Source organism: Podarcis tiliguerta, assembly GCF_965153285.1.
Source record: "Podarcis tiliguerta genome assembly, chromosome: 4".
Lineage (NCBI taxonomy): Eukaryota > Metazoa > Chordata > Lepidosauria > Squamata > Lacertidae > Podarcis > Podarcis tiliguerta.
Genome location: NC_139537.1, coordinates 75755637 through 75778737, shown reverse-complemented (window position 1 = coordinate 75778737; position 23101 = coordinate 75755637). Strand labels below are relative to the sequence as shown.

The window sequence follows — 23101 nt, the reverse complement described above, 5'->3', positions numbered from 1 at the left end:
CATAATTTAAAGGTGTGAGCTTATGATTATTCAAGTGTATAAGGTTAGTAACAATGTCATGCATTTTTCCTTGTACTTGGCCAATCAGTCTGCTCATCAATCTGAACCTTGCAAATAAGTCCCAAAAACTTACTACCTCACAAAAATCTTGCCAGCTCATCGGCTGATGCATGCTTATGCTATTCTCCACATATGGTGACCTTCAAGAGAAAGGGGGAGTGGTGGAAAACAGCCACTTTTCTACCAGTCATAAAAACTGCATTGCCTGGTCACTAAAGAGAATGACTCACATTTGATATAGATGACCAAGTAAAAATATCCTTACAAGCATCAATAGCTGTCAAAAATGCAAGGCAAAACTTTCATAGGCAAACCACTTTCTTGGGAAGCAACAAAGCATATTTCTTGTTTTCAGACTATGGCAGTACCAATGGCCTTTGCATGCAGAAGGCAACACTCATTTTAAAATGAAATATATTCACTTTTTAAAACATGCAGTTAATGAATTAGCCCAATTAATACTTTTGAGTTTAAAATGTCTGTGATTTAAAAAATATCTATGTCTGTGATCGCAGTTATGGTCAATTTGTCCCATTTTTCAACACTGCAGACAGGCTCTGTATGTCCTCAGTGTTTTTAAAGGTAGAGTAAATAAGGTCATGGGAACCCTGGCAGTTAATATTCCTTTGCAATAGTGTTGTTTGTGCTAAGTTGCATCACTACTCAGTTTACAGTGAAGTGTGTACATGTTAATAAGACGGGTTCAAGAATATCTTCCATCTATTGCAGGTTGCAAAATTTGCATGGCATCTAGAATTGATGCAGGTAATTCAAGCTGACTTTTAAAAGTTTGTAAACTTAAACTATATCCCTGCAAAATTTAATGTATGTACTGTACTCATGAGCATTCAAAGATGTCCTTTTGGCTAGCCCAAACTGTGATGGTCATGCAGTAGATGGTTTCTTGCCAGTCTCACAACAACCACCCCAGCAAGCACACCTCACACACACCACAACAATACCAGATCCCTGGCTGTCCAATCTTCCAATGCAGGCTGATCGTGCCCTGTAGCCTCGCTGTTGCTCGCTGCTGAAGCAAGCTGAAGCAAGCGCTGTAGCCACAGAAGTCTAAGGGCATTAGCAAGTTCTCAGAGGTGGCTGAAGCAGCAGCTTGCAGATCCGACAAAGTAGACGAATGGAGATTGCCCTCCCCAGCCGCGCTGCAGTTTAAACACCACGTGGCCATCCCCTGGCTAACCCGATTGGTCAGCCGGGGGGCGTGACGCAGTGGCTGGGAGTCCTTATGCCCACAGCCGGGTCACTGGGAGGTCCTGGGTCGCCGCCCACAATGCGGTCCCCCCCTCCGTTTTCTGTGTGCTGCAATGGGCCTACTGTTCACAGAAAGACTAGATGAAAGCCCTATTGAGATCACAGAAGAAGAGTCTTCAGATTCGATATTCCTATTTATATTTTACATACAATAAACTCGCATAAGTTCACAGTTGTTGTAATTAATATTACAAAATTGTAGATATGGATCAGTACCAGTCTTACCGTGTAGCGAGCTTATGGCAAATGACCCCCGTGTCTGTTATGACTTCACTCAGCCTCAGTTCTAAATGGACCTTGCCCTGGAATATAAAATAGCAAAGCATTATGGAAACTGCATATCATTAATGTAATTCTTAAAACAACCAGGCATTGTGAACTGTTACCAAGTAAGTTTCCCTCATGAGTCTCATGATATACACAGCATATATGGCTTGTGTTGGTGAGCAGAGGATATTGTGACAGCTACGCAGACAGGCACTCTGTGTTATTTCTATATGGAGCATGCTATATTTGATTTACTGTATTAGTACTAATTTCACAACTTTGCTGATCTGACGCAGATCCGTGTCTGGAATGAAACAGAGTCTTGTTTCGATGCATTTGCCCCAGTCCAAATAATTGGCACATGAGGCCTGAGCACATGGAAATGCTACGCAGTAGATTGTAACTATAGAACCAGTCACAGTAATGGATTTTCAAAAGACCAATATAATGATGAGTCAGTGAGAAAAGCAACTGGGCTTTTTTAGAAGGAAGAAAAACCAAAGGATGCCGTTTAAAGGATACCACTTATATGTCGAGATCTGTGTTCTAAGATTAGCAGAGAACGAGATGATTTATTCTAGAAAAGGTTCAAGCTTGCTATTATAGTAGATAATAAAAATATGATTGCACTTGAAAAGACTGTTTCTGGAGACTCTAGAACATGGGTAGGCAAACTAAGGCCCGGGGGCGGATCCGGCCCAATCGCCTTCTAAATCTGGCCCGCGGACGGTCTGGGAATCAGTGTGTTTTTACATGGGTAGAATGTGTCCTTTTATTTAAAATGCATCTCTGGGTTATTTGTGGGGCATAGGAATTCGCTCATCCCCCAAAATATATATATATATACTCCGCCCCCCCCATAAGGTCTGGGGGACAGTGGACCCCTGCTGAAAAAGTTTGCTGACCCCTGCTGTGGAAATTATTTCCCCTACAAATACAAACTAGGAAATATAAAATTTAAAAAGCTGCCATATGTCAAGTTCTCAAGGTCAACAACTACATGCACACAGATGTGGGCTGAAATGATTCGGGTTCAGCCAGAAAAAAATCAGTTAATGATAGAGTTGCCAGAAGCGCAAAACAGACGTTATTGAAAACTTATGATTGTAACTGAAAATGGCAGCCATGTGTCAAGTTTGCCATCCAAACTTACTGAACTGCATTAGATGACTATCATGCTTTCCCATCTCCTCCGATTGCCTATTACAAGGAGGAAGGATGGCGAAATGTATAATGGAGAGACTTAGTTCCCTAATGAGACATTGTATCAAGAGCAGAGGAAATTTGATACATGGCTATTTTTGGTAGCAAACCAAAAACATCCTTACCATAATGTATGGTTTTGAACTTGTAATGACATACTGTCATTTAATAACAAATAATAAATAATAATATTTTTTTATTTATACCACACCCTTCCCGGTTTAAAAACTGGGCTCAGGGCGTTTCGTTCAAGCACAGATGCTGGCATGTTCATGTTGAGCAGAGAGTTTCAAACAAAGCTTTGCGCTTATGCAGTCCATTTCCATCACACAAAGTCTTTCACATACAACATCTTAGAAATCTATTCCACAGCCCTGTTAGGTAGGCAATCTTATCATTACAGATGCACAAATCACTCTGCTTCTTAATCACTCTGCTTCTTAATGTGTTCACTCATAAGTCTGTTTCAGACTATTTCTGCAGCTACCTGTGCAATTCTTTTTTTAAAAAAGCCAAAAAAATATTTCTACATTGAAATTTGGATTTTAAGAGTATTTTCTCTCAAATTGCACATTTCTGAACTTATTATTGTTTCTAACTTATATTTTCTTATAATGCACATTTCTAAACCTATTTTGATATCTATTTTGAGTTAAGAACTGTGTTGGAATAATTGGAATGAGTGAAAGCTGGAGGATAACCAAGTTCCATTCCACATGTTTGTTTGGGAGACATGGATCAAGTCAGTTGACCCTGGAACACACAAGGATTGAATTCCTCAAGCATCACTAATTATTAACTCCATATGGTGGGGAAGAGCTAGTGATTGTGTTCCCCCCCCCCCCAAGGTCACCTACAGCAGTGGCTCCCAATTAATTAACTACTGCAGAACCCCTGTTTTTCAAAAGCCAAGCCATGGACCCCCTACTTTTGAAAACGTTGATATCACTGTGGTAGTTTTTATTTTTATTTTTATGTGACTGGTGCCACAGAGCCCCTGGGTGGGTTAGGCAGTCACCCTGGAGTTCGTGAACCACCAATTGGGAACCGCTGATCTAGGGAGTGTATGGCTAAGAATCTGAACTATGGTCTTTCAGGCTCACAGAGACTGCTTTTCACATGCACTCTTACACATAATGTCAGCATATACTCTCACATCCAGTGTTTCTCAAACTTGGGTCCCTAGCTGTTGTTGGACTACAACTCCCATCATTCCTAGCTAGCAGGACCAGTGGTCAAGGATGATGGGAGTTGTAGTCCAACAACAGCCAAGGGCCCAAGTTTGAAAAACACTGCTCTAAGCACTGTGCCTTGGGGTGGTGATTCCTTCTTGCAGCTTTCTAAATAGAATCAAGTGTATTTATGCAATAAGAATACTCTTGAAGGCAACTGAAGTGCTATGGCATCACAATAATATAATTATTCTTGAAATATTCAATTACTTCCAGTTGCAGAACCCAGGTGTGGATTTACAGTACTTTAAAAGCATCCTTGTTGCAATAATATGCCTGGATGTGTTGTGCACTAAATGCTACTCCCGTGTAAACAGCATGCTCCTAACCATGTCAGTTATGCCCTTAGGGAAAACACAAGGGACCATTAAATAATTTTCTCATGGGTGCTCTGATTCAAACTGCCTCCAGAGTACTAGAGAACAGCAGATTGCTTTGCAAATTTACTTCATAACCAGGTCATCCAAAAATGTTTACATTTATGACTGAAAAGTGTATTTTTGGATTGATCGGCCCAATCTCAAGCACATATAGAGCTACATAAACAGTCATCAGCTAGGTGACAGTCACCAGAATCATATAAATGTATATATGCTATAAGATAGTAAAGGGGGAAGAACTAAACAAAATTACATCTACAACACTTAAAGCAGAGTAAAATGTATCAAGTCAAAATTATTCATTACATTAATCGACCACTTTATACAAAATGACTTGACAACATACAGCACATCAAGGATATGAAAGACCAGAAAAATTTAAAGCCATGTACAATTAAAAAATACATAAAATGCTCATTCAGAAACTTGTTAATTAGACCAAGTCTTACCCACCCCACTAAAAGACCACTCACTACTTGAGGAGGCAATGTTTTTGCTCTATAAGACTCACCAGACCACAAGACGCACCTAGTTTTTGGAGGAGGAAAACAAGAAAAAAAAAATCTGAATCTCAGAAGACAGAACAGCAAGAGGGATTGCTGCACAGTGAAAGCAGCAATCCCTCTTGCTGTTCTGGCTTCTGGGATAGCTGCGCAGCCTGCATTCGCTCCATAAGACGCACACACATTTCCCCTTACTTTTTAGGAGGAGAAAAGTGAGTCTTATAGAGCAAAAAATGCGGTAGCCAAAGGCCTGGGTAAACAAAATGTGCCTGAAGACAGACAAAGATGGTGCCAGGTGCATCTGCCTGAGGAAAGCCACTGATGAAAAAGTCTATTCTCATCTGACTAGCCTCCACACCTCCCTCAGGTGGGACACACAGAGAAGGGCCTCTGATGAAGACCACAAGGTCTGGGGTGGTTCATTTATTCTATTCTATTCTGACTGGATCAATTGCATACAATGGTTTGGATCCACAGAAATAGAAGACAACCATTTTTCGCTGATTTTCCCCTTCAGCCCCCCGTTTCATTAAAGTCTGTTCTGAAGAGTTGGGGAACCTTCCAGAACAGTGTGGGAGGTGACATGAGGTGCTGGAAGAGAAAGGGAGAAATCACACAAAAAAAACCTTACATCCTCACTCCTGCCACCCCTGATAAATCAATGACTCTTCAAGCTATGGTAGGCTCAGCATTTATTTTTTTTAAGGGCATTACAATAAGTGAAGAAACCAATAGGTGTTGCCTGGAAACACATGTGATTAGTCTCCCCGGGCAAAACCAGGAACTGGCTGTCGTAGCCAGGCAAAGCACACACTAGACAACTCCCTGTTCCAAATAAATGATAGGGGGTGCGTTGTTTAAAGAAAGTATGGAAGAGGGAAGGAAGCACAATGATAATTTGACACATGTACTGGAAACTCTTCCTCATGACTACTGCCTTGTGATACAGTAACCTCAAGAGCTTGGATTAGCTGTAATACTGTACTACTGATTTTTACTGACATTATTGCAATGATGCAACTGCTACCACGAATCCATGAAATAAGGCGCTGCATGGTTTTCTTGTTCCTGAAGACACGTGAAAGATATAGGTTGCATTGCATAACGCAATGAATTTCGTTTCTCTCGCCTCCTTTTTCGTAACTTGAATCCACTGGTTCGGGTCCTGCCCTCCGGAGCAGCAGAAAGCAAGCTTGCTCCAGATTCCATCTAGCAGCCCTTTCGATATTTGAGGATAGCTCTCGTATCACCTGAGTCTTCTCTTCTCCAGACTAAACATATCCAGCTCTCTCAAGAGTTCCTCATAAGGCTTAGTTTCCAGGCCCTTGATCATCTTGGTTGCCCTCCTCTGCACACATTCCAGCTTGTTGATATCCGTCTTACACTGTGGTGCCCAAACCTGGACACAGTATTCCAGGTGGAGACTGGCCAAGGCAGAATAGGGTGGTGCTGTGGGTTAAACCACAGGGCCTAGGACTTGCTGATCAGATGGTCGGCGGTTCGAACCCCCGCGAAGGGGTGAGCTCCCGTTGTTCGGTCCCTGCTCCTGCCAACCTAGCAGTTCGAAAGCATGCCAGTGCAAGTAGATAAATAGGTAAATTTATCTCCGGCGGGAAGGTAAATGGTGTTTCCGTGCGCTGCTCTGGTTCAGCAGAAGCGGCTTTGTCATGCTGGCCACATGACCTAGAAGCTGTACGCCGGCTCCCTCAGCCAATAAAGCGAGATGAGCGCCGCAACCCCAGAGTCGGTCACAACTGGACCTAATGGTCAGGGGTCCCTTTACCTTTATCTTATTACTTCCCGTTAACTGGGCACTATACTTCTGCAGATGCAGGCTAGAACCGCACTCATGTGGCCCACTAAGACCTCCTAGATCTTTTTTCATATGTGCTGGCAAGCCAGGTGTCTCCCATATGTACACCTAATTATTCCTGCCTAAGTGCAGAACTTTACATTTGTCCTTATTGAAATTCATTTTGTTAAGTTCTGGCCAGTTCTCCAGTCTGTTCATGAACCATGATTCAATCTATCTTCTGAGGGTTTAGAGCTACCCCTCCCAGTTTAGTGTTGCCTGCAAATTGTTGAGCATCCTCTCAATTCCTTCATCCAAGTCTTTTATAAAGATGTTGAACACTAGTCCCTTTCCCAGGTTGATGAGTAAGCATTGGGGAGTACTCTTTAGGTTTGGTCAGTCCAACAGCAACAAATCTACCTAGCAATAACATCATATAGCCCACATTTTACTAGCCTCTCCACAATAATATAATAGGAGACTTTGTTGCGTTCCAGTATAATTCTCCTTTCCCCCACATCTGCCTTGGCATTGTAACAGCTCAAGAGCAGTGGAGAAGCCTTGTCAATCCAGCTCAGTGCTGACTCAAGGATTTTGGTGATCCTAGAACCTACAGCAAGTCTTTTAACCTGGAAGAAACCAAGAATATTCACATGCCATTTCTGATCCTAGGTGCTCATTGCAAAGCCACATGAGTGTGGCTGAATAAATGAACACAGAGCAGAACTAGGTGGTAAATAGCCTTCGAGTGATGTGTAATTGTGGAGAGGGTGGGGCTCAGAAAGTATGAAAATAGGGTGGTTATTTTCATCTGAAATGTTGGAGGGCTATGTATCCGGTTACTAGACTTGCAAACAGCATCTTTCTCATCCGACAGTTGCTGTGCTGAGCCACAGAAATTATAAGACTCCTCCCCCCCTTCCAGTTTAGCCTTTAGCTGACGATTGCTGTGTGGTTAAAGGAGAGTTTCCTTTGGGCCATGGCGCTGCACTGACATACAAAGATACTGCAGTGGCATGGGGCAATCATCTCAGTTGTGGTCTATGACAACTGTTGAAGTTCGTTTGCAAACTGTTGGTTCAAAGAAACTACACGTACGGTTCAAGCAGTGAACTGTTGACACCAGCTAAGGCCTTGGACTCCACTTTTACAAGGGAGGGAACGATTAATGTCTCAGTAGAAGATTCAAATACTTGGTGGGTTGAGATTTCTGCATTCCATAGGGTTGGAGTAGATGGTCCTTAGGGTTCTCTTCCAACTATACAATGCTATGTGGGGTGCAATATGAAGGAAGAAGAGGAGGAGGAGGAGGAAGAAGAAGGTCTTTTTTGACCCTGAGTAAAAAAAATATGGCAAGACTGCCAAGATGCTTCCTTAGAGAAAACACACAATGAGCCATCAGATTGCTCACTGGAGAGTAGAGATAGGTCAAGGGCCCCCCTTCTCCCAATATCTTTTCATCTGCGTCCCATTTACATGCCCTTCCAGTTAGGAATCTATGCTACTTCCCCTCATGTGAGCTTTTTAATCCCATTCACCTCAGTCAGAACTGTAATAGGTTCCATCTTCACTATATATTTAAAGCGGCATTATACCACTTTAAACTGTCATGGCTCCCCGCAAGACTCTTGGGAACTGTAGTTTGTTAAGGGTGCTGAGAGCTTTTAGGAGACCCCTCTTCCCCTCACCAGAGCAGTTTAAAAGTCTACCCCCTTCTTCCTAAACTCTGGGAATTGTAGCTTGGGAGGGTAACAGGGGTGTCCTAAGAACTCTCAAGACCCTTAATGAACTACCGCTCTCAGAATTCCTTGGGGGGAAACCATGGCTGTTTAAAGTGGTAGGATACTGCTTTATATGTAAAGTGCAGATGGGGCATAGAGACAACTCTGGCAGCACCTTCCATATTATTCATTCCACCATTAATATCTGCCTGTCTCTTGGCTCAAGCATGGGAGTCAGGGTAAGGAGAAAACCTACTAAAACCACAATGGGGAGAAGGTAGACCACAGGCAACACCAATAGTCCTCTGCTTTATGCAAGTTACAGCCCCATTGTACAGTATGGAAAGAAGAAGCTGTCAGGACCTGGCTGCTGGGTGAGAGGAGGAAAGGCAGGGGGCAGAAGGAAATCTGAAAGCAGCAAGACTAAATTCTTTGTTCCACAAACCAGCAGGAAGGTAGAGGTCAGGGGGGTTATCAGCTGTCTGCTCTGGTCAACTGGAGCATGGAGGTTTGCTTAGCTGGTGTTGTAGTCACCCTGCAGTTCCCTCCTTTGCCAGACCCTAGTGGGACACACAAGCTAGGAAAATCACCTGCCAGGACTTAGGTCATCCCTTCAAGACTTGTTGCTGTGGGTTCAATTCCTGACTGAAGCTAGAAAGCAGCTTCCCAACATTACTGCTAATATGAATTGCCCCATAGTTGTTTGGGTTGAAGAGGATCAGCCCTGAGTAAACAGGAATGCATTAGCTTATAGCATGAAAAGCTGCATCCCAAACTGAAATGCCAGACTCAAAAACTTCATTAGTTTTCAACATCTCAGAGACTTTCTTGCCCACGTTACATGCACACTTAACACCCTACTACTAACAAAGCAAGAGACATGAAAACTATTGTTTGTTAGATAAAGTGGTTACACCCTTTTGTTTCCTGGTTGGGTAACGGCCGGGGGGCCCGGAAATAGCTTTTTTCACTTTCACATCATCTGTGGTTACATTATAGTCAACAAGGCCTTTCTGATCTTGCAAATGATTAACTCGGTTCAAATAAGCTCTCTGCTAGATACATGTAAATAAGCTGAACAAGCCTTATTACGGCAACTACTGAACAATACCGACACTATGTATTTTTTAAAAAACGGTTTACAGTGGTCCTAAACACACCATTCTGCAAAGGATCCAAATAATTTCTCCGTTAAAACAGCCCTCACTGTTTTCAGTTATTTCTTAGCATACAAGCGAGACTACATGAGATACAAATCAGAGATATAGACTATAATCAAAGTAACACGGATGTGCACATTTTAACACCAAAGCATGCAAGCTACAGAACCTTGTTTTGATAGGGTAGTTTCCTAGGGGAGTTGCATATACAACATTAACGAAAATAAGGCAAAAGGCTTGCTGAATGTTGTCGTTAACTTCTTTGGAGCTGCTTCAGAGCCTTCACATTCCCTGCCAGGCCCTCCTGGGCAAGCAGAACTTTGGCCAAACCAATGATTTGAATACGTGTCCCAGCCAACCAGCCACAAGATTGTTCTGTCCCAGCGAATGGCTCTATTCCTGCTTTTCTTGGGATCAGTCCCTGTGCCAAGGCCTGTAGACAAGAAAGAGCTTGCAGAGGCCTTTAGGAGAGGTGGGGAAGATCATGCCATGTAATCAAAGGCCTGACTCTCATGCTGCATGTCCAGCAATGGTGGCTCAGCAGGGGAGATCTCTACCAACTCTTATGGGGAGCCTCCACATTCCGCTCTGTCCCTGGCAGGGGTGACCTAATGCAAAAATTGAGAGGGTCAGCTTTTGAACTGTTTTAAACTTGCAGTTTCATCTACTGCTTTCAATCGTGGTAAGGCTTTTTTCCACTCTAGGTCTTTCCTCCTGTTCAACTAAATATGCTGTTTGGTGGTTTGAATCCATTCACAACAGTAGATTTCATGATACCTCCAAAGAGGGAGGGTGCAATTATTTGCCTCACGTCAGACTGGAGAGAGCAATGCTCCCAAAATCAATAAAGTATATAACAAAATTCAGGCCTCAAAGAAAAAAAAAATGTTATTTCTCATTGCCAATTAATCAATCTGGACTTTTACCATGTCATGCATCCAACTATTATTCTATTTATAACCATGACTTCATGTGGAACTAATGCCTATCTGGGGATTTTTCAGATTCTGGTTTTATTTGCCAGGGACATCCCACAGCAAGGGAGAAGAGCAAAGGGCACGGGTGCAGCAGTTCATAAATGGTAGTGTTGGAACTGGGATAATTTTAAAAAAATGTTTAATGTGAAATTGCAGGGAAACTCATAATTACTTTGTTCCGTCACTTCAAGAAAGCATCTTCCAATTTAAACTTTTGTTTTCTGCCATGAGTGTTGAAACATGTTTTAATATGAAACCTAGGGTTCTGAAATCCCGAGTAAAAACACTGCATGCTAAATTCCACTTCTATCATTTTTAGATGTATGTTACATACTAGCTCTGAAGGCATCCTGATGGGGCTAAAAATTACTGTGGCAAGAATTAGCCCAAGCGATGGCTAATCTCTGTCTGCACCATTTTCTCATTTCAGTGAATGTCAAGCAGGCCTTGCATTAATCTCAGAATCATATACTTAGCAGGCATTAGTGACACCACGGTGTCTGGTGGTGAGAAAATGGATGGTGTGTGTGTGTGTGTGTTAAGAGGAGGCAAATCCTCTTGCTCAAGGTTTGTGCATGGTTCCACTTTCAAGCAGCCCATTGGTCCTTTCTGAAGAGGTTGTAAATGCTTCCAGGTCAGGTATATATCTTTTGTCAAGCGTTTGGTTCCTTTTACCTTCCTGTGGCATCTGACCCAAGCCTGCTGGTTTCTGCCTGCCACTCTCCCCTGCATCCTGCTTCTAGGTGCAGGTTATACCAGGCAATGTATTCTAAGAAGCAATTCCAAGGGACAAACTCTCCGTTCCACTTCAGTCACACGTGACAAAGAAGAGGATAATTTACAGCAGAAAAGAGATAGGAGAAAGGGTTATCTAACTCTTACCCAGACACCCTGGAAATCTTATCCAGCTTTTTCCTACCACACAAAGTTTGTCTGCCAAACATGGGCCCAGAACCTCATGAGGGAAAAAGCAACTTGTGAGGCATTTCAGGGGAATGCAGCTGGTTGGGGAAGGTTTAAGCACCCTCTTGTCCTTCACCTACTTTCCCCTCCTTCTTAGAGCCTTTGCAATGAAGAAGGAACCACTGGGACAACACTGAATATGGTCCTCCCTATGCTTTGATCTTCTGACAAACTGTGCTTGGAACTTGTTAGAAACCCCCCAAGTCTTCTTGACAGTACTTGGCTCAACTTTGTTTCAGCTGCCTGCAGCTCGGCCCTTAAAGCATCCAGTCAACCCAGAGTCTAAGGTCCTAGTAATGTCGCACTTGGTGCTGGAGGAGACTCTTGAGAGTCCCATGGACTGCAAGAAGATCAAACCTATCCATTCTTAAGGAAATCAGCCCTGAGTGCTCACTGGAAGGACAGATCTTGAAGCTGAGGCTCCAATACTTTGGCCACCTCATGAGAAGAGAAGATTCCCTGGAAAAGACCCTGATGTTGGGAAAGATGGAGGGCACAAGGAGAAGGGGACGACAGAGGACGAGATGGTTGGACAGGGTTCTCGAAGCTACCAGCATGAGATTGACCAAACTGCAGGAGGCAGTGGAAGACAGGAGTGCCTGGCGTGCTCTGGTCCATGGGGTCACGAAGAGTCGGACATGACTAAACAACAACGTCACACAGCGCTGTTGCTTTGGTATAGATACCAAATCGTCACAACTGCATGAATGAGATTTACTTTACAAAGAAAAACTCTTAGGTAAATATAAATTTAGTATTTTATTTTAGTGTATATCTTCTCCTGCTTTAAGCATCCCACTCAACAGTACTAGAAAGTTGTACTTTTCTGTTAGGAAAATAGGCCAGCACATTTTACATGTAATGAACAAGAACACTGTACAAACTATTCCACTTGAAGTAAACGCTTATCACTGAGCTCCAAATGTAGCTTCAAGAAGTTGGGCTTTTACAAAGCAAAAAATAGAGGAAGTGATAAACAGCACAGAAATAGTACTGCGTTTATAATTAGGATTTGGAGCCTAACTAGAATTTTAAACACAAAATATTTGCGACAAGACACAAGAGCTTGAGTTATAAATAGCCAGCGGTCTCCTGGAAAGTAACACTGGACAAACAATTCCCACAGCTTCAATATGTTGAGATGGTACAGCAAATATCAACAGTGACATGGGCTGTATAAATATTGGCTCACTCCACATGATAAAGAGAAATCTGCATTTCCCACAGGAAGCAAACATTAGCACTGTCTGGGTCTGTGTGTGTGCCCATGCATGAGCATGTGTGTGTTTAACTACTGCTCTTAAAATTATCTGAGGCCAATATCCAGTATCATTTCATGTGCACTAAAAAAAGGTAAAGGTAAAGGACCCCTGGACGGTTAAGTCCAGTCAAAGGCGACTATGGGGTACGGCGCTCATCTCACTTTCAGGCCGAGGGAGCAGGCGTTTGTCCACAGACAGCTTTCTGGGTCATGTGGCCAGCATGACTAAATTGCTTCTGGTGCAATGGAACACCATGATGGAAACCAGAGCACATGGAAATGCCGTTTACCTTCTCGCCACAGTGGCACCTATTTATCTCCTTGTACTGGCGTGCTTTTGAACTGCTAGGCTGGGACAGAGCAACGGGAGCTCACTCCGTTGCGGGGATTCGAACCACCAACCTTTTGATTGGCAAGCCCAAGAGGCTCAGTGGTTTAGACCACTAATTACCCCCTCATACACTTTTCACAGCCTTTTTGAACAAGTAACCTACATTGCTGATTAGTAGTTACTCATTTGCATAATGCCAGCAATAAACATGGCACTTTAAAGAGTTCCCTAGAACTTCCCCTCAAAATTTCAGCTTCTAGAGAGGTTCTTGCAATTTTGAGCAGGGACCACTGTGTTGCTCTGGTTGTACTCCAACCTAAAACGACACTTCCAGAAGACGGCATTGAGTGATGCCTGCTCAGTCTCTTGACTTTTTGGTTGTAGAGTGCCACTGCGGTTTAATTCTGTCCCCAACAATGTTTAGCATCTATAATATGGAACTGACGGACAAGTGATTACAGGCTTTGGAGTGAGAGGTCATCAGTGTGCCAGCTCTATTTCTCTGTACAGTCAGACGAGGCTGTGCAGGTCTTGAACCAATGCTTGGTTTGGTGAGAGTGAATCCTGCTAAGACAAAGGCCCTGTGGGTAGGTAGTTCCCAGATCTGGGACTTGAGGAGGCTGCTGTCTGTCCTGAATGGGGTTGAGCTCCCTCTGAAGCCACAGGTCTGGTAGTCTGGACGTGTTCCTAGAGCAGGAGTGGGGACTCTTTGGCCCTCCAAAGGGCTGAGCTATAACTTCCATCACCCCTGATGATAGGCCATACTTGCTGGGGTTGATGAGACTAGTAACATCTGGAGAGCCAGTGTGGTATAGTGGTTGAGAGCGGTAGTCTTGTAATCTGGGGAACCGGGTTCGCGTCTCCGCTCCTCCACATGCGGCTGCTGGGTGACCTTGGGCCAGTCACACTTCTTTGAAGTCTCTCAGCCCCACTCACCTCACAGAGTGTTTGTTGTGGGGGAGAAAGGGAAAGGAGAATGTTAGCCGCTTTGAGACTCCTTAAAGGGAGTGAAAGGCGGGATATCAAATCCAAACTCTTCTTCTCTTCTTCTTCTGGAGGGCTAAAGGTTCCCCACGTGTATCTTGAATCTCTTCAGACCCAGGTCCCACTTTTAACCATTTGGGGACCCATTTCTTAGTCTTTTACCATATATTTGCAAGGTGGTCGTGTTCCTATTGTGACCCACCTTGGATCAAGCCATGATCCAGCTATGGATCCCAACCCATCAGTTGAAGACTTGTGTGTTAAGAGGCTTCTCCTGTATAGACCTGCCTGGTGAGTCAGATCTACTGGGGGAGCTCTCTTGGCAGTAGACTCTTATAGCAGTAGCTGAGGTCTGCTACATGCAAGGGAGAGCCTTCTTAATTCTGGTCCCCCAGTTTTTTAGAATCCCTTCCCCTTTGTGATATGGCTTCTAACTGTTCTTTTTAGATGAAGACCCTGGTTATGCCCAGTCTTCTGGTGGAATACCAGTATTGGTATTTTTACGTACCTGCCTTGTTTATAGTAACTGTCTTGCGAATCTGAAACTGTTTTCCTTGCAACCTGCTCTGAAATTGCCGTGCAATGAAAAGCAGGTAAGAAATGCTTTAAATAAGGAAATTATTCTACATAATAATGAAGATTAGTTGCAGGCTGCAGCAGCTATTTAACAAAAGCAAGCACACAATGTTATCAGAGGCACTGTACGATTTCCTCTTTCCACGCAGAAGGAAATATGGTTGTTTGTGCAGATACCACTACCAGATTAATATATGCTTCTTACAACATTTTATAAAATTAACTTATTGGAGCTAGTCTGCACAGAACTGCTATTATGCAGAGAGTACTTGAGACACCCTACAAATAACCCCTACCTGCTGTTCTCAACTAAAAAAATAAAGGGATCCAACAGCTATTCCATTTGAATTGTTAAGCTCACAGTCACTGGGCAGCTTGTGATATAGCAATGAAAGAATCAATCTTACCTGTACTTCTGAATCAGCATCAACGTGTTGCAGCTGAAACCAGGTGTCTCTGTTATGGTACTTTTGCAAATCTTCTTTCAATATTGCTACTTTTCCTGAAAACACATCAAATTATAAAATATCATGCTGAGTACATATAAAAGTAAAGGTACCCCTGCCCGTACGGCCCAGTCGTGTCCAACTCTAGGGTTGTGCGCCCATCTCACTTAAGAGGCCGGGGCCAGCGCTGTCCGGAGACACTTCTGGGTCACATGGCCAGCGTGACGAAGCTGCTCTGGCGAGCCAGCACCAGCGCAGCACACGGAAACGCCGTTTACTTTCCCGCTATAAAGCAGTACCTATTTATCTACTTGCACTTGGGGGTGCTTTCGAACTGCTAGGTGGGCAGGAGCTGGGACCGAAAGACGGGAGCTCACCCCGCCGCGGGGATTCGAACCGCCGACCATGTGATCGGCAAGTCCTAGGCACTGAGGTTTTACCCACAGCGCCACCCGCGTCCCGCTGAGTACATATAGGCATCTCTATATACATTTCAGGGGAAATGTTCAGTTCAGAAAAACAACTGTACCAGTCTTCTATGGACAGGACATACCGTATTTTTCTGTGTATAAGATACCCCCATGTAAGAGACGACCCCTATGTTTTTAGCCCAAAATCAAGAAATGAATATTTTAAACACCAAACAGAACAACTTTTTTATTTTATTAAATATTCAAAACACCGGTATATTTAGTATCGTATATTTAAACATCAAACAGAACAGCTTTACTAATATATTTAGTATCGTAATTACAGTAGGTATTTTTTATTTTTATTTTAGGGGGCTAGTCAGCATCGGGACACAGGTGGTGCTGTGGTCTAAAGCACAGAGCCTAGGGCTTGCCGACTGGAAGGCTGGCGGTTCAAATCCCTGCGACGGGGTGAGTTCCCGTTGCTCGGTCCCTGCTCCTGCCAAGCTAGCAGTTCGAAAGCACGTGAAAGTGCAAGTAGATAAATAGGTACCACTCCGGTGGGAAGGTAAACGGCGTTTCCGTGCGCTGCTCTGGTTTGCCAAAAGCGGCTTAATCATGCTGGCCACATGACCCGGAAGTTGTACACCGGCTCCCTCGGCCTATAGAGCAAGTTGAGAGTGCAACCCCAGAGTCGTCCGCGACTGGACCTAATGGTAAGGGGTACCTTTTTTTTTTTTAGTCAGCATTAGGATAAGAACTGGAGCAGCGCTGGCACTGGTACGGAGCCGGGCAGCAAGAGCGTGTCCCCGACGGCCGGGAACTGGTTGGCACCACAATGCAAGAATCATAGCTAAAGAACCCTTTAAGAGGGAATTTGTATGCTGCAGAAGTCAAACTGCTTTTTTCTACTCCACTCTCAAACATCCAGGGGAGCGAACTGCACTCTGCCCCTTGGGCCCAAACGGTCTGCCCACTGACTCCCCCTAGCTGTAGGGAGGCTGAATGGGAGGAGGTAGGCAGACTCTGGAGGCTCGCCCCGCCCCAGGCGCCGGAGTAGATTCCTCCACTGCTGTGAGGAGGTGCAACTGCCAGAGCTGCCTAAGTGAGTGAATGGGGAGTCTGGGGAGTCAGGGGGCAGTTGAGGGAACAGGGTGGAAGGGACAGTGTCTGGAGTGGGGGCTGCTGGGGGGGAGAACCAGACCAGGGTTTGTTATGAGGCCAATAGTGAGGGGAAGCTGGGGGGGGGGGAAGAATAGGGATGGAGGCATGTATTTATTTATATATTTAATTGCAACATTCCGTGTATAAGGCGACCCCCAATTTTAAACTTTGGGGGGGAATATCGCCTTATACGCAGGAAAATACGGTAACTTAAACACAGATTGTTTCTTACAGGTCTCTCTACACAGTAAACACTCCTTTATTTGGCAAGTTTCTCCCTGCTTTTAAAACTTATTTAGACACTCTTATTTGTAAGAGTGTAATGTGTAATCTCACTGTATACAAGTTGTACAAGTGGCAATAAAGTATTTCAATCTGAAGCATTTTTTGTTGCTGACTTGACTTCCATCTAATGGTACTATCATGACTGACAGAATTAATCAACCATGCTGTTACAATTCATTACAAATTTGTTCAAGATTCTAATATATAATATAAGCAAAGTTTAAAGGGAAGTTTTTTAAAAAAAGTTAATTGACATGGCTTCCTGGCCCAAACGTCAGGCTAGGGAACTAAGTTGAAGGTAATTTTATTTTTGGCGGGGAAAGGCATAAACTTGCTATTGACACCACCTATTCCCAGGTCATGATTGTTTGGTGTTAATTTCAGGTTTAGCACTCTGCAAAGTTATGAATTCAGATATGCTGTGCTTAAATTTCTTTTCCTTTATCATTCGCTTCCGTAAACGAATCTACATTTTACTACTGTCCGGAAGGGAAATGGTAAAAGAAAAAATAGAAAACAGAACCAGCTTAGCATGATAAAACAAAAACTACAGTATGTCTGAAGAATTCCATATATAAAAGGAAAGCAGGCGCTTCCACGATTTTGAAAATTAATTAGTCCAATTGAAGGGTCTGCCTCACTCAGGCTTAGGATTTTTCTTACGTGGAACCAAGGCATCTATAAACACAGCAATGAGCTTTTCAGTTCCTATAGGTTTCCTATGAAAGCACAGGACCCAAGTCAACAGACAAATCTTATCAAGTGACAGGCCATGCTATCTATATTGGCAAGTACTGCATTCATGTGATAAGAAACCTGCCTGCAATAGCTGATCTGAGATAACCTTTTCACCATAAAACCAAGCGGAACGGATGTCACTTGAAAGAATACCCTTCTTTCTTCCTGACTTCTACTTTCCTTGGGTGTTCCGTTTTGTTTTTAAATCACAGATTTCAGAGGGTCTTGAAACCAAAGATCGTGTTTAGACAGGGTTTATTTAATTTTTGCTGTGCCAGGTCCCCCCCCCCCCACCACACATTTTAGGTTTAAATTTGTTTTTGCCAAAAAGAACATGGCTTTTTCTTTTTAGCAGATGGGGCAATGTTCTATCCAATCCGAGAGGTCCATATTAAAAAGGATGGAGGGGAGACTGCATAATATAGTTATATGGCAGTGAAATATTATTATTATTATTATTATTAATAATAATAATATACCACCCTATACCTGGGGGTCTCAGGGCAGTTCACAGAATAAAATCAAGATATAAAACCACAAAATACATAATAAAAATAAAAAGAACAAGTCAATAGCCCCCCCCCCAAAAAAACCCAACACATTTTAAAAGGGCAAAGGATGTAAATCAGATCAACCAAAGGCCTGGTTAAAAAGGAACGTTTTTGCCTGATGCCTAAAGGTGTATAATGAAGGCACCAGGCAAACTTCCCTGGGGAGAGCATTCCACAGACGGGGAGCCACTACAGAGAAGGCCCGTTCTCTTGAGGAGGAGGCACACAAAGGAGGACCTCAGAAGATGATATCAGGGTCCGGGTAGGTTCATATGGAAAGAGGCGGTCCTTGAGGCATTGCGGTCCTGAGCCGTTCAGCTAGGTATCTTTTTGGATGCACAAAGCTGTCAGGATTTCGTAGAATTTCACAAGGGAATCACATGGCTCTTTTCTCATAGATGCAGCCACTGCATCAGCTCCTTTGAGATGCTGATAGGACATAATGCGCTATCACAGAGTCTGACCTGCAAGTTACAATGATTGGGCTCTAGGGTTGACCCATCCAAACCCGTCCGTGGATTTCCAGCACTTTAGAATGCAGTTGCTACAAGCAGTATCCTGTTGAACCCAGGCTCTATCCTAACCCAGTCTAAAAGTTATGGTGAAGAGAAAAGTCTTAAGTTTGGACTTAGGAGTCCCCAACATGAATAAAAGCTTTAAATTCTAATTTGTCTCTCTGCTTTGTAAATTAGGCCAGAAATAATTGCATATCTGTCACATGAAGGACACCCAGTATAAGGATTCCTTTATTCCTTCAGAGAAGTGCTAAACAATCAGATGATGTAGCATGTTTCCTGTTTTCAACTGAAGGTCACAGATGCCAAACTGTTTATTGCAGCCCTGCTGAGAATTCTGTTATTTGGCTAATCTCTAGGTTTGGCCTGAGGTTCTTCTGAAGTCGCTTCCTGACACATCTAAGTTTTATACTGATTTTCTCTTGAGCGGTTTACCAGATTAATAAGGGGACATTCAAAATACATTCACATGTAAACTTCCCGATGCATAGGACTGATATAGATCTTTCTTTCTTTCTTTCTGTTCTAACACAATGGCCAAGTTCAGAAGTTCCAATCTTGACTTAACTCAAGATATGCACCAGTTTAATATGAAACAACATGAAGCCACGCTGCTCAGCCATTCACATGAGCAGCGAACCAACTCAGGACACCACAGTTAATCATAGATCCCCATTACACATGAAGGGGGAAACTATGGTTAATGGCTTCCAAACAAAGCCGGAATATGGAAGTCAACTTTAAACCACAGCTTCATTCTCTGGGCTTACTTGCAAGCCATTAACCATAGTTTTGCAGTTCAGATGTAATGGGGAGCTATGGTTTCCTGGCTCATGGAAAGGAAGGAAGGAAACAGCTGAAGGTGCCTGAAGCTTGCATGTTATCTCTATTTATGAAACCCAAGATTTGGACCATCTGAACATAGGCAGAGAAAACACACACACATCTTAGTTTTGTGAACAAGAACAGTTTTTAATATTTAGAATTTAAGCAGAAGTTTGGGACCGCAGAGTGCTTTATCCAATTTATCACACTACAATTCTCACAGGAGCTGAGAGTCTGGAGAAGCCAATCATCAGTGACATCTTGTTAGCGAACACATGAAGCTCTATATTAGAATAAGACTATTGGTGGTTCTGGGACGCGGGTGGCACTGTGGGTTAAACCACAGAGCCTAGGACTTGCCGATCAGAAGGTCGGCAGTTCGAATCCCCGCAACGGGGTGAGCTCCCGTGGCTCAGTCCCAGCTCCTGCCCACCTAGCAGTTCGAAAGCACGTCAAAATGCAAGTAGATAAATAGGTACCGCTCCGGAGGGAAGGTAAATGGTGTTTCCGTGCGCTGCTCTGGTTCGCCAGAAGCAGCTTAGTCATGCTGGCCACATGACCCGGAAGCTGTACGCTGGTTCCCTCAGCCAATAAAGCGAGATGAGCGCCGCAACCCCAGAGTCGTTTGCGACTGGACCAAATGGTTAGGGGTCCCTTTACCTTTTGGTGGTTCTAGCTCATTACTATCCACTCTTCTCCAGCATGGCGTTCCACGACTCAGGCAGATGCCTGCCCTGTTCCAATACATAATACCTCTGATTCTGGGAAATAAATCTAGAATCTTCAGCATACAAAGTATAACTCTGTCATAAGCTAAAATGATAATAATGTAATGTGTGCAATGGCTCTCCCATTCAAGTCTACTCTGAAAGTTGCCTATTGGTCATTAATGTCACAACATGACATAAACGGGGGGGAGGGAGCTGGAAGAGGTTCACACATTCCGACCACACATTGCAGATAGCAAAGTGACTATCTATTAAGTCCCTGTGAACACTTCGATAGCCACATTTCAAACTATTTTCCTGAAATAATGAAGAAATAATAATGGCATTCCTCCAAGCAACAATACATTACACAATTTGATCGCTGTCAAAATGCTGGTGTGACTTCCTCAAGACAGAACCACCTCCTTAAAGGAAGGCATCTGAAACTCCACATACCAAATGCACATTTGATGTTGTTTTATAAATCAACAGCCTTCATTATAAGGAAAATGAAAGCATATTGACAAATAACACCATAAATTCCGGGTCATCCATTGTTATCTGTTCGCCAACCATTTTCTCAATTTTTGGATTTGTCACTTATGTTCATTAAGCACAGGAAATGTGATGAAGTTGCATTTGGGGGGTTCCTTGTCTGACTTTGTGTTCCTCAGTATGCAAACTACACCACAATAAAACTGGGTGGGGTGGGGGCTGGCATAGAGATCAAAGAGGAAACAGGCAGCTCAGCTGACAGTCAATGAAGCGACACTGAATATTTCACTGTTCTCAAATTGTCTTTTAGTGTGTTGGGTTTCCCGATAAATACAAAACTTCCTTAGACGGTAAGGGCAGGTTTTGATTTTGATGGGGAAAGGAAGCCTTTGCAAAATTTCACACAACGGGAAACAATTTTTAAAGATGCCTCCTACCGAAAAATTGCCCTATATCTGACATTAGGAACTTATCGGCCCTTATAAACTAACTCATTATGCTTGGTCATGGCAATAATTTTAGACACGATGCATTTTTACCTCTTTCATCCTGTTCCAGAATTCTGAATGCTGATTTTTCTTTCGTTTTATAGTTTATGTTGCAATACCTGCTGCCTTCCTCCCCCCGCCCCCTCTCCAATTTGGTATCTTACAGGCTCCTCAAGTGCCAAAGCAGAATGTTCACACACAACCACCCCCATGCATTGCTTTACTATGAAAACACACCATGATTATAGAGCTGAATTTATCATTTATTTAAGCTGTAAGGAGAATCAAATATTTCAATTACCAATTCTGAAAGTTTATGCTTATGAAAACAAGAGTTTAAAATCAAAGCATCCATTCGGCAATAAGCAGGGCTGACTAATCCCTTTATCCTTCTTAACAGATAAATTTAAACCATGCAGTTAATAGCATGTTCAAGTAAATTCTTTCATTTTTTTTTAAATGGTGTTTTAAAGTTGTTTTTACGTCACACTGAAATAAGAAAAAATCATGAATACCCTGGTTTTGAATGCACTTTTCTTCTTCTTTACCTCTATTATATAGAATTTTCTTTAAACCCACACAAGGCTACTTAAAACTCAACCATAATTAACAGCATGCTAAAATATTCATTGTACCCCTAAAAAGAAAAAGGATTCACAATCCTAGTCATGTTCACTGCCACATGTAAGAAATGTCAGAATGCACAGAACTGCTCCTGCTGGGGAACAATTTGGAGGTTATAATTGAATTTAAAAACTGAAGTAACAGGGGGGAAACCAACAACACATACCAATAATTGAATCCCTGCGGAAGACATCTCTATCAAAAATGTAAAATGACAGATGACGAAAACTTCGTGGAATTTCACAGTAGAAGTCTTCTCCATAAAAGGGACTGCGTAAAACAAAACAAAAAATAAGAGTATTTAGAAACAGGAAACCAACAATGAAGTTCTGGTCTACGTTGCCTGGTTGCCTGGTGATGATAAGCTACTCTTGCTGTACTCCCATTCCTCCCCCCCCCCCATACATTTATCCCACTTGCTTCCCGATAGGCCATCAATGCACAAAGACCCCGCCCAGATTATCTGTATGCACGGATGGTATTGAAACGGACATGCCACTCTTCCCAACTACTTTGCATGTTTTAGCCAAGGGAGAGGGGGAAGCAGTATGTCCTGAATGCACTGCCTCCCACATCAGAAGCCAGCTGCATCTTCTCCATCATGCTTCGTCTTCCAAGTGAACCCAGCTGCCTTTCCATAGATGTTATGGAATACAGCATCCATGCAGGCTTACTCTGCGCTACTGCAAAGGCTGAGATGCAATGCAAAGCGATTTGAACTACACAATATATTTTAATTATTAAAATATTACCTCCAGTAATTGTTTCTCAATGAAGAAAAACTGAAGACAAGAAAGAGGAATGCTTACACAACCAAAATTTGGCAACTGCAACATATCAGGCCACACTGAATGAGCCATATTCAATGTTCCACTGGTGCAATAGACTTCCATGGGTACAATGGGGCTTCCCGTTTTGTTTTGTTGTTTTGTTTTGTTTTGTTTTGTTTGAGAAACTTTGGCAGCCCCACTGCTCCCAGGGAACCCTACTGGATGCGACCTGAAGTGATGCATCACCACATATTTTATAATGATGCACAAGTGCTACATAGACAGAAGACAGGGTACAATCAGGTTTAAGAATCAGATAGAATTCAGGACAGACAAAAAACTCCATCCAAACAAGAAAAATGTTAAGAAGCTCAAATGGCTTTCTCCCCTTGAATTCTACTAAC

The 23101-nt window shown here is 43.0% G+C and overlaps 1 protein-coding gene across 1 annotated transcript in view; it reads right to left on the bottom strand.

The window, feature by feature from the left end:
- The window catches only part of RASA3 (RAS p21 protein activator 3), a 118244-nt gene that overhangs the window by 42880 nt on the left and 52263 nt on the right, over positions 1–23101 (bottom strand). The window contains exons 3-5 of the mRNA XM_083437733.1: positions 22094–22197; positions 15087–15181; positions 1555–1631 (exon numbers count right to left, since the gene is read on the bottom strand). Coding sequence (XP_083293859.1) covers positions 1555–1631; positions 15087–15181; positions 22094–22197 — 276 coding nt within the window. The remainder of the gene's footprint in view (positions 1–1554; positions 1632–15086; positions 15182–22093; positions 22198–23101) is intronic.